Source organism: Camelus dromedarius, chromosome 26 (assembly GCF_036321535.1).
Source record: "Camelus dromedarius isolate mCamDro1 chromosome 26, mCamDro1.pat, whole genome shotgun sequence".
Lineage (NCBI taxonomy): Eukaryota > Metazoa > Chordata > Mammalia > Artiodactyla > Camelidae > Camelus > Camelus dromedarius.
This window is the reverse complement of record NC_087461.1, coordinates 166,260-178,796: the sequence shown is the minus strand read 5'-3', so window position 1 is coordinate 178,796 and position 12,537 is coordinate 166,260. Positions and strand designations below refer to the sequence as shown.

Here is a 12,537-nt window from a genome sequence, read left to right as displayed (position 1 = left end):
TTGACACCGTGTCCTCGTGGAACGCCGGAACTACCAGTGTGTGTGGAGTCAGTGAGCGGCCTGTTTGCTTTAGCTGATTTGCTGTTGCCTGAGGATGCTTTCCCAGCAGGGCTGTCTGACATCCTCACTCGGGGCCCTTGACTGGACTCTGAGCCCCCTGCTCAGAGAAGGCAGGCAGGTGCTCAAGGGATGACGCTGTCCAACGAGGAGCGGACTTTGGCCCAGCGGTGTGCAGCTTCCAGGCTGCACACTCAGGGCCACGTTTCGTGGTGTCCGTGGGTATTGCTTCTGGGAGTGGTCCCTGGTCTTTGGGGAAGCGCAAGTCACACAGGCGGCAGGTTGTTGTGACTGGACTGAAACGTGTCCGACGCATGAGGTTGTGCAGTTACACGGAGATAAATTAAGGGTTTGTTTTCACTTCCCAAGAATACTCTTCATCGATGGGTCTTCTCCCTGAAGGATCCAGCCTGGAGCATCTCTCACTCCCCTCTGGGCAGTTTCACACTGAAGGACATTCTCTACCTTAGACTGCTTCCTGCTGCGGCTTCCATAGCATGGGGCCTGTCTTCTTAGTGACCCACATGTCAGTCAGAGTCCTAATGTGCAGGCAGCAGAAGCCTTCCTTGGCGTTTATGGAAATGCATTCATTAAGACGTCATCGGTTTGTTCCCCAGAAGCACGGAGGGGCTTGGGGACCAAGTGGAGGAGACCGCAGCAGGGAGCAGCCTGGGCCCAGCCTGCCCTCCCGAGGACAGACGCCAGCGCGTGGGAGTCTGCACCACTGTGCCGACCCAGCTGGCCCCGGGCCCCTCCACTGACTCCACGTCCCAGCCTAGACTCTGCTGCAGATACGTCCACTGCCAAGGGCGAGAGCACTTTGCTTCCTTGTGCCACGAATGGACACAGGTCCCTGGCAGGCTGGTAACCCACACACTGGCCTCCAGGAAAGCTGGACAGGAGAGAGGCAGGTGTTGTCAGTTACTCCAGGGCACAGGGATTTTGTATCTAACCCGGCCCCAGAAGTGGAGGACTTCCCCAAATACAGGAAAAGGGTTCTGACGCCTGGTGGCCAAAAAGGAGTGGCCAGTGGCCACTTCAGCCCATCCGTTTGGCTGCTGACACCAGCACATGCTCCTCACCCAATTCTCACACGCTGCCCTGCCTCCCCCACGGGGACCCCACCACAGTGCCACTTTCAGACTCTTACTACCAACACTGTGCCCTCCCTGTGTCCAGAAGAGGCTAGCTGAGGCTTCTGCAGCCACCATGACCAGAGCCAGGCTCAGGGTTTCCATCACTGACATGTCAGCCGGAGACCAGGCGTGTGTCGCGTGCCAGGCCTGCCCGCGGTGACGCACATCTCTGCATCTGAATAGTCAGGAACTTCAGAAACAACCACAGAGAGTTTGGGGCGCTAGTGGACTGTGATGCTGAACTCACAAGTCTCTTAGTCAGACGTTCCTTTGGTTTGGGTTGTGCCACTCTTCAGGCTTTCATGTTGTCCTGCGGGTCAGTGGACCCGGAAACAAGCCTTCGGGGCCTTTTTCTTGATGGGTCAGAGAGTGAAGAGCTGGGCCTGCAGTGAATGGTCTCTTCACAGGGACTCGGCTCTGTTGAAGCAGAAACAGACAGCGTGTAAATGAACGTGCGAGGTTGTGTTCCCGGAAGACTTTACAGAAACCTCTGTGAACGTGATTGATTAACCGTTTTGCTAGGGTATGGCCTGGACCTCTGCAGAGTCTAGTTCAGAGAACAGGCTGGGTTTCCTCTGCCTGTGGCTCCAAGCAAACCGACTCATCAGTTTCAGAGCCCTGTTTCCCCGACAACATGTGCTGCAGCCACTCCTGCTACCAATTTCTAAATCAGTCGAGGTGCCAGCCACAGAAACCAGCTCAGTTTGATTTTAGCAAGGAATGCTTTTATTAAAAAAGATTCTGGACTTCTAGTTTTGATTAGGGTGTATAAATCATAAGAGACTATTTTTCCAGTCCAAACTATTGAAGCAATCTGGTTAATACACAAAATCATAGTTTTTAAAATCCATCAGAAAGCTAAGATTCAAAGAAATCTCAGAGAACTAAATTCTCCTTCAGGGAAAAGCAATTGTTTTCACTCTCCAGGGGTGCAGGAACCAACCACACTTCCTGGAGAACCTTAACGGTGGTGCCAAGCTTGGCGGGGAGGGTGAGGACCCCAGCGGTCCCCAGCGCAGCTGTTCTGCGACCCACCCCTGACTCTCCACGGGCCTCCCCTGCTCTGGAGGGCAGCACCGGGAGCCAGAACTAGGCCAGGGGAGCTGAGGGATTCTGTCTGCAGGCTGAGGAGTGGCAGCACTTCCTCAGTGACTGGAAGGAAGCTGAGAACCCTCTCCAGGCAGCCCCAGATCGCTGGGCGCACCGTCCTTGCACTCCAGAGATGGAGGGGGACAGGAAGGCTGAGCACACCTCTCTGAGGCCCCAGGCCCTTCACCAAGGGCAGTGTCTGCCTCCCAAAGGCCGGAGGTCAGGCAGCAGAACGGAGAGAAGGAGAAGCAGCCAGCCATGCAGAGAGCTGGTGGCCAGTCTGACGAGCAGAGAGGGGCTTCTCACGGTTTGGAAAGCAGGTCTCCAGGCTGTGAAGCACAGAGAGGGATCCAGAGTCTCAGAAGTGCTCAGACCCAGAGTCCTGACCGCGCCCGCAGGCACGGGAGGCCCGCGTGAGTGAAGTCCAAGTAATGTCGCCACCAAGCCCAGACCAAGCTCGCTCAGAGCACAGATTCCCTCAGACCCAAACAGGGGCCTGACAGAAGGAAGAGTGCCCTTTTCCAGACAACTCTGAAGTTGTCTTTACTTCCGTCTCTACTGTGCTTTAAATCAAACCCTTAAAGACATGCAAAGAAGAAAGAAAGGATAATCCATGGCCATGAGAGGAGGGGTCAACAGAGTTGGTAGAAGAGACATGGGAATTGTCGGGGGCTTTAAAGTAGCAGGATAAACATGTTAAGTGCTCTAGTTGGACAGGTGTACACTTCGCGTAGAGAGATGAGGAATACCCCAGAAAGACAGAAACTGTAAAAAGAACCAAGTGGATAGGCTAGAAATGAAAACCACGGTGTTAGGGATAAAAATTCTTCATGGTTTAATAGCAGATTGAATGCAAAAAGAAAAAAGATCAGTGAGTGAACTTGAAGTCCAATCAACAGAAATTACCTAAACCGAAGCACAAGAGCAAGAATGAAAATAAAATAGGCTGTCTCTGGGATCTGTGAGACAGCATCAGTTTGCTCACGTGCATGAATAGGAGTCCCAGAAGGAGGGTGAGAGAAGATGGGGCGGAAGAGCAGTTTGAAGACACAGCAGCCAAGACTGATGAGAGAGACCAACCCACGGATTCAAGAATCTCAGTGAACTCCAGGCAGAGGAGCTAAAAACACATCAATACACATGTCACCAAAGGCTGAGAGCCACCAAGAGGCAGTCTTAAAGCAGCTACAGATAAAGATGCATTACATAAGGGGGGCAGTAATAAAAATGATGCTGAGCTGACAGCAGATGTCGTGGGAGCTGGAACACGGTGGGATGGTGTGTTCAGGACACTGAAAGAACTGCTTGTCAAGCAGAAATATCTTCAAAAAGGAAGACAAAACCAGGTATTTGTAGACAGAGCGAAGCTGAGAGAATTCACTGTCAGCAGACATGCCCCATGAGGAATGATGGTGGGATGGAGCTACAGTTCGTAGGAAGAGATGAGGAATATAGATACGTAAATATTTTAAAGTTTCTTTAAAGACTGTTACCTACTAAGAGCAAAAATAGTAACAGTTGAGGCATTTATAGCATATATAGAAGTAACATGAACTGACAACTTTAAAGAGCAGGAGGGGGAAGCAAAATGGAAATACTCTGCTGTAAGATTTTCCCATTGTTCATTAAAGTATAATGTTACATAAAGGTGGAATATGTTAAATGATGCAAATTCTATGTCAGCCACTAAAAAATGCACGCAAAGAAGGTTAATAGAGGAGATAAATGGTTATACTGAAAATATTCTGTTCCTGAAAAAAAAAATGCAGAAGTGAAGAACAAAAACAAAAGGGATAAATAAAAAACAGTCAAGCATATCATTAATTACATTAAAAGTAAATGTGCCTAAGCACACCAGTTAAAAGGCATCGGTTGTCAGCCTGACTACGGATCAGTAGTTACCATGCAGTCCCAGTCAGAATTACAGCAGGTTCTCCTGTAAAAATGGGTGAGAGAATTCTGAAGTTCTTAATGGAATTTCAAAGGAAATAGAATAACCAATCTTGAGAAAGAACGTTGAAGAACTTAAGACACCTGATTTCAACACTCAATATAAGCTCTGGTCATCGAGACAGTATGAAGAGAGACCAATACAGAGAAACAAAACAGCAAAACCCAAGCAAAACTGAAGAAAAAAAAGAATCCAGAAATAGACACATCATGACACCAAGTTCATTCAGTAGCTGAAGAAAAGGTTTTTTGACAAATAGTTTTGGAACAACTGAAGATTAAAGGAAAAATAAGTAACCTCAATCCCTTCCTCATTCAGTACACAAAAATTAATTCTAGGTGGACTGTAGACCTAAGTGTCTACGACAAAAATTCCAGAATAAAGCTCGTAGAAAAAACTATAAGAGGAATATATATGACTTTGGTTAGGCAAAAATCTCTTAAGATACAGAAAAGCACCAAAGAAGAAAAACATAAGTTAGACTTTGTCAAAGTTAAAATTAATTTTAATGTACCTAAGATTAATAGGAAAATTACAGACTGGGAAAATATATTTGTCATACTATATCTGACAGAGGACTTCTATCTGGAATATATAAAGAACTACAATAGAAGGAAAACCTAATGAAAAAATACGGACGAAAGACTTGGATGGACGTTGCACAGAAGAGACACAGACGACCAGTAAGTGCGTGAAGTGCTGCCCGGCATTGTGACTCATCAGGAAAATGGTAAGCACAGCCACATGGGGTGCTCGCTTCAGCAGCACGCACACCCACACTGAGCGAGGCAGGGGGCGCACGTGGCCCCAGAGCAAGGTTGCACGCAGGTTCCTGAGGGTTCACAATCTGAGCTGTTCCCTAAGGTCCTTCCACTCTGCCGGTTAGTTACCCGGGAATGACGTGCGTCAGAGCACAGTGTGTGGTACCCAGTGTTGAGACAGTGATCTTCACTCCAAAAAATACATGGTGATCCCGTTTCTCACTTTCTAGAGCAACTAAAATCAAAAAGGCTGACAAAACTAAATACAAATGAGGGTATGAGCAGCGTGAACCCTTACGCGTTGTGATGGGAGAGCAGTTCAGTTTCTCATAGTTCAGTGCGCTGTGACCCAGCCCTATGAACCTACATGTCTAGGCATGTACTCAAATTAAAACATGTCTATAGGCATATTTGTTGCGGTTACAAAAGAAGAAGCTGTTTATAGAAGCTTTTTCACAATGGCCCCAACCTGGAAATAACGCAAATGTCCAACACCAGCAGTAGGCATGAACAGACTGTGATGTGTAAGTGTAACAGAATACTTGTCAGAACCTAAAGGGACATGCTGCTGCTGCAAACAAGAACACGGATGAATAGTGAAAGCGTTGCGTTCGGTGAGTGAAGACAGACACGCCCTGTACTACTGCGTCTACGTGAAGCCTGAGAGGAGGTTGAACTCTTGTGCTAGAAGTCAGGGGATGTGGGGATGGACTGGCCCACTCACTACTAGGGTGAAGGAATTTTTATATGCTGTTTGGGGTGGTAGTTACACGTAAGTGTACAGGTGTCAAAATGCATCTAACTGAACACTTAAAGCCTATGTATTTTATTGTGCGTAAGTTAAGCCTCAGTTAAAATATTGAAAAGAGTATTATTAACACACACATCTGCTAGGAAGACTGACGGATGTGGCTTGGGGCCCTGCAGGCAGAAACACTGCTTGAAGTTCAGCTGCCGAAGAGGCCCAGCGCTGATCCCCGTTGCCGTGCCCGCTGTGAGCGTAGCTCCCCGGAGTCCCGTGCTGCAGAGCAGCGTCCTGTGGCCCCAGTTGCGGGCAACCACCTCGACTCCTCAGACACCCAGCACGACATCAGTGCTTCGGACTTGTCTCGACATCGCACGTTTCCACTTGGAACGTGCTGCTTAGGCTCAGAGAGTCAGGTGCTGACGCCCGACTGTGCTAATGCTGTGGTGGGCGAACTGCTGGGTAGAAGAGCACCGCTCAGCTGAAGGGTTCAAGCAAGCACTGCGCTGGGTTGTCCATGCTGTGTTTGGGACGTGAGTCCATGTATCTACAGCTGGAAGTTAAACATTACTCATTTGTTCACTAAGTCCTCGGTACCTAACTCTTTTATAACAGTAAGAAAAAAATGACTTTTACTGTGTGTCCATGTGCAACATTTTTATTACACAGTTGAACTTCAAAAGTTAATCCTCTTTTCTAGTTAATATGACTTGCAGTATCAAACATGTTTGTCTTCATTTCTGATAAGCTTTGGTTGAAACAGGTGTCTTTGCTTTCCTGCTCATCGTTTCTGCAAGTACCCCGTTATCTTTAAGTTCTGGGGAGCATTATGGATCTCCTTATTTAAAGAAATTCCAGCTTCCATTCTTTGGCAAAGTGAAGATTTTATTAAATGTGTGCTCCCTGCTATGTGCCTTGAAATCTCAGATTTTTGTACCTTGGATTTTTGAAACCTGGAAACACCCGTGCGTTAGCTGTTCTCATGCCCTTACAGGTGCAGCTCCTCCGTGCATCTGCAAGATGGGAGATGCGTTCCCAATCACGTGTATTTTTTCTTGATACTGCCTTGAGTCATTATAGTAAATTTGTGAATTAAGATCATTTAGAGAGAACATGGATTAATTTTGCTCCAATTAATATTTGGGATTCAAGGACTCGTGAGGGAAATTATTTCAATCACTGCATTCAGCTTGAAGAGTCCCATTGAAAGTCCTGTGTGCCTCCGAGGTGCACACACCTTTCCTGGCCCCGTTCTTCTCTTTCCTGGAGACCTGCCTCAGTTTCCCAAACCCACAGATGCTGAGAGCAGTGGCCGTGGTTAACCACAGGGAGGGGGCGTCACAGAGAGGGGGGCGAGTCGTAGCTTTCATAGGGCCTCCACATTGAGTGATGATAGTTTTTCAGTCTGGCCGTGTTTATTCCCAAACTGCAGCCTTGGGAAACCAAGTTAAGACTCCTTTTTTGTTGCTGCCACTGTCACCTCTGGAGTCCACCTGGTGACTGTGATTGCAGGGTGGGGCAGCACAAGGCTGTACTCACAGGACTGTGCCCGTGCAGTGCCTCCAGCTGGTCCTAGGTTCCTAGGAGCACCTGGGAAAGATACGTAGTCACCTGGGGACAGCACACAGCATCAGAGGAGCTCACCCAGGTTGCTTTCTGGAGTCTTCCCACTGTGCCACTGTAGACGGTTCAGCAGGGTAGAGGTGGGCACCAGAACTGTGGGAGAGGAGAGGAGAGGGTCTTGGGGACAGAGCGGTGGGGTGACACTCCCTCTGCACACTGCTGAGCTGGGCCGTCTCTGAGCGGGGTTTGGGTCGTGCTTCACACGGCCTTTGGCCTCTTTTCTTGTCCTAGTCTTGTGGACGAGTAGGGCTAGACACCCCAATTTCAGGTCCACAAGTTTCCAGGCTCCCCTTCGTTACTGTGCTGAGAAACTTGAAACCTTCTCAATGAGGACCACTTAGCAGATTTAGCCAATGAAAGTCATGCTCACCACTTTCTCAGAAAAGAAACTAAAGAAAAGTGCCACAGGAACAGCCCCACTGACCGTGTGTGTCAGACAGTCACTCAGGTCCACGTGTCCCTGCCTGGCCATCTGTTTCTCTCTCCTGTTGCTTTGTGGACATGTGGACATCTTTTCAGATTTTTTTTTAGCCTTTAGTGGTACAGTGATTGATTTTAACAATTCCCGTATTTGACATCGTTTTTGATCTTCTTTTTACTTTGTTCCCTGCTTTTTGCATTCTCCCCCCACCCCCCTCCTTCATCCCGCTTTGATCGTCGGGTGTTTGTTCGTGTGTCTGTGTGTCCTTGATTTTCCGTGTCCGTCGGTCTGGTGTCCTCTCCCTTCCCGGCTCCCTCCTCCTGCCGCTGTAGCCCCACCGGCTGTGGACGCTGGCTGAGCAGGTAGGGATTTCCGCTCACCCACACTGGTGCCTGCCCACCACCGGCTCTGACCCCGGCCCCGGGAGTGAGTGCAGAGATGGGCTGGGCTTCCCCACCCGCGGCCAGGAGGGCTGATGGCCAGCGTGATGTCCACTCTCAGACTTCGTCTGACGCCTCGCATCTGTGACAAACGCTGTGCTTCTGTTGTACACGATCAGTGGTGTCTTAGCCAGTTTGCAGTCATCTCTGTTTCACTCCATTTTCCACTTCTAGTGACCTGCTTCCTGGTTTGTGTTTTTGATTGGCCTCTTTGATTATGCACTTTGCATCACTCCGCACTCAGAGCTGGTCTGCAGCACAGCTCCACTGACGGGCACAGGTCAGCGAGGACGCCGTGGCCTCACTGCAGGGCAGCCCCGTCCTCCAGGCTGACTGCATGTGCTTTCTCGGGGGGGGGGGGGGGGGACTCCTGGGTGGCCTAGTATGTTGTGATGAAGGTGTCTTTATTTTTATTTTCTTCTTATATTTAAACATGCCTTTGGTACAAGATTAAGATTCTCTCCTGAGGAACTTTAGTGTAGTCCTTCAAATAAACTCTCAGTCTCCCTTATTTTTTGGCACAGTTTTGTTAGCTTCCATCTTTTTCTACCCGAGGTTTGGCGTTACCTTCCCAAGAAATTCACATAGAATTTTGGTTGGTAATGTAGCTTTAAAGCCATTGTTCTTCACGAATAGAGATCACTGTTCAGAAGTCAGCTTGTCATATGTTTTGAAGGGGTTTGCGGCGCCAAGGTAAGGTTCTGGACCCTGTGTTAAATAAGCAGGGGATCGGACCACAGGGCGCGGCCGAGACAGCCAGTGGTGAACACAGTCTCCCTGACCTGCCTCCTCGCTGGAGGCAAGCTGAGGCACACGGAGAACCAGAAGGAACGGCAGTCCTTTCTCTCTCCCTCCTTACCCTGTCAGCTCACGTCACGCGTTCTGCTGTAACATCTCGAAGTCTAAGCGTACACCTTTAAGGATGCGTGTGGTGAAGCACCTCTCAGCAGTGATGCTTCGTGTCCTCGGCAGCCTGCTTTTGCCAGACGCTGCCTCAGTAGTGCCAGCCTTTTATTAGGCAAGATGCCCCTTTCTGATCTTCGTAGACGTGACTGAGAGGCAAGCTGTGGGAAAGGCCAGCATTAATAACACGCTCCTGTCAGAGTTAGGTTATCCGCTGAGAGGTGTGGTTTTAGTGCTTTGGGTTTGGTTCAGTTTCAGACGTGACCAGAGAAATGCTCCCCAGCCCGGGGAACGTGCAGACACAGTTCTCTGGGCATACGTGACTTAACCGCACTGTGTCCTTGCTTGCAGGGGACCTCGGGGCCCGACCCGACCACCGTCTACGTGGACATGCGTGCTCTGAGACACGACAGGTATTGTGGTTTTGTCTTCGTGGCCCCCAGCGTCAGAGAGGAGTGCGGGACAGTCTGCTCCAGGCTTGGTGGTCCAGGGAGTGGGCTTCCCCGGCGCTCGCGCCCCGGGGGGGCACCTGCTCTGCTCTGAGGGTGGATGGAAGGGTCGGCCCAGAGCCGCCACACCCAGGCCGCGCGTCCTCACGGTCTGCCCGGGAGACTGTCCTTCTCTTTAGCATTTCAGTCAGGCATCGCTTTGCACCTCATGAAATACCAACACTCAGCCCACATTTCTTTGTGTGAATTGAAGTGTTCTGTCAAGGTATTTCCACGAAAAGCTACAATACAAGTCAGGGTGCCTTTCTGTGCAGCTTCCTCAGCAGCCTGAGGGGATGTTGCTGGTGGGTGGGTGTCAGTTTCACCTCAAGGAAGGGAAGTTGGGAGGGTGAGGGCTCTTCCGAGGAGCTTCTGCCCCAGCAAGGGGCTCCCCCTGGTTCCTGAAGGGCAGAGAAAATCCTGCATTTTCCTATAGACGCCCCACTGATGAGGCCACTTCTCTGGCGTGGATGTGGAGATGTCCCTCCACTGACGTTTCTGTGGCACGACTGGCGAGGGTGGAGGTGCTGGTGGACATTTGGACGGCCAGACTCCGTGCTTCCGTCCACACTTCCTCACGTGGTGCCTCCCAGCACAAGAGGGTGGGGGAGAGTGGTCGTGAGCTGCGGTGGGGAAACCGGGAGACCCCGGCCAGCCCAGCTGGCGTGCTCTGCGACGGGCCTGAGTCCCCCGTGATGACCACGTCCTGGGACGTGATCTGGGCCTCCCAGAACCCCACGAGGCCCGTGTGGGCGTGCAAAGCAGCCTCCTTCCCGAGAGGACAGTGTGGGAGGGACATCGGGGCACACGGACCTAGGAGGAGCATCACGTGATCTGACCTAGGGCACCTACAGGACATGTCGCTACGTTGCCTCAAAACCGTCAAGGTTGTCAAAAAGGGGCGTCAACTGAGGAGGTCTCTGGGGGGAGAGGAGGACACATGGTCCTGAGGCAAAAGCTGAGAAGCAGGACTGACCCTGACCCATGGGCAGTGAGGACCGCCCCACATTGACCCTGTGGGGTAGTGCTGTGAGATGCAGTTAACGCCACACGCAGGGAGTCCGCACTGTCTGAACAGGTCTTCTGTGAGCCTCACACGCTTCCAAATATGGTCTGTTGATGGAAAGAAAAAGCCAAGGAGGTCTGAAAACGGAAGCTTTTTCTGAGTTACTGTGAGTGAATTTCCCATCACAAGCTTACAAATGGATGGGAAGCATGCAGAGTTGACCCCACTGTTGCTGCGGGAGTAGAACCTCGGGTCACGTCTTTGTCGGGACTCGCGCTCAGGGACTCGAGTCCTGCCGGGCTGTGTGGTCCTGGCTGGGAGCCTGTGGGCGCGTCCAGAAGAGGTGTGAGGAGAGGGCAGCCTGGGCAGTCCTGGACGTGGCTGCGCCCCAGGGCATCCACCGACAGGGTCCCCTTCAGCTGAAGGAAGGAAAGGAGAAAAGGCTGACAGAGTCTGGACTCGAGGGGGTGGTGGGGAAGAAGCTGCTGTTTTGTGGTTCGGGAGGAGAAGGCCACGTGAGCGCGCGGGCGTCCGGCCGGCCAGTGCCCCTGCGGGCTCTCCTCGCTGCTTTGGGCGGCACGTGACGGCAGCTTTTGCTCAGCGCCTCCCTTGGAAACTGCAGTGCCCTGCGGAGTGTTTTGTCGTCTTGCTCCAGTTTGGGGTGGTATTTAAGTAGGATTTTTTTCCTTGTGTTTCTAACGATTTTTTCTTTTACATGTTTGACTAGCAGCAGAGGAAATAGCCAGATGTTAAAGTCCAGACTTTGGCAGTAAAATGTGTCTCATTCCTCTTCTCTCTTTGCCTTAGCTGTCATGAAGCTGAGAATTAAATTCAGTCTCAGCAGCTGGATTAACTGACCTCAGTCTTTGAAATACTCCAGTACATCCCATCTCTTGGGATTTTTTAAACGTGTTCAGATGTACTTGTTATGGTATGCTGGACCTCTTGAATGCTTCAGGTTATTTTGGGAAGAAGATGTAGTTTAAATGTGTAATTGAAACTCTCGGTGGGGGATGTGGATGAAGTGGGTGACAGGGTCGAAAGGAGGAAGCCCCTGGTTATGAGATAACCAAGCCTTAACAGCACCGTGCGGCATGTCTGCCGGCTGCTAAGAAGAGGGCAGCGTCCTCATCGCAGGAGGAAAAGAAGAACGTTTACAAATGTGTGATGGCAGGAGGTGACCAGGCTCACGTGGGGACCACCCTGTAGGGCTGCACACACCGGGTCCTTGTCACGTGCACCTGACACTGCTGTTACACCTCAGTTCTTAAAAATGGAAGAGAAAGAAGACAAAAGATAGAAGCGCTGGGAGCAAAACCCCGGGTGGGTGGAGGGCAGCGTGGGCTCGGGGAGGCCGTGTGGCGGGGACGGAGCACTGGCCCCAGCCCGGAGCCACAGCACTGCAGCCTGTCCCGCTGTGAGCGCGTGTGCAGGAAGATCCTTCGGGCAGTGGCTGGCTCAGAGTTAGCCCTGAATACATGTTTGCTGTTTGAGGAAAAAGGAAAATAACGTGTTGAGAAGAAGCAGAAATCAAATGCTGTAAACAGCGTCCCTGTTTAGCTCTAGAATTACTGAATAATAAGCTGTTCCTCAGAATTTCTGTGGACGTTCTTTGTAGTCACTGAGCTGGTGTCATCTACGCCTGGGAACTGAGAGAGAAAAACCCAAAGTCAGTGTCATACTTGAAGGAATAACTGCCCCCTCCCCGCCCCGGGACATGCTGTGTTCCTGCCGCTGCACAGGCCATGTCCCTGCTGGGCCATGCCGCATCAGACCCGTCTCCCCGCCACCCGGCGGCGAACGCTCGTCCTGAGCAGAAGAAGCGAAGCCCGCTGGTCCCTCAGCAGCGCGTCTGGGCTGCCTGGGCCCCTCTGTGACGGTGGATGGCCCCCCGCCTGTGCCGTGCAGCTGGGGCTC

At 51.0% G+C, this 12,537-nt stretch overlaps 1 protein-coding gene across 8 annotated transcripts in view; it reads left to right on the top strand.

The window, feature by feature from the left end:
* Positions 1-12,537, top strand: part of DIP2C (disco interacting protein 2 homolog C) — a 274,349-nt gene that overhangs the window by 246,117 nt on the left and 15,695 nt on the right. For all 8 annotated transcript variants that reach the window (XM_064479267.1, XM_064479266.1, XM_064479271.1 and 5 more), the window contains one exon: positions 9,478-9,539. In XM_064479267.1, coding sequence (XP_064335337.1) covers positions 9,478-9,539 — 62 coding nt within the window. The remainder of the gene's footprint in view (positions 1-9,477; positions 9,540-12,537) is intronic.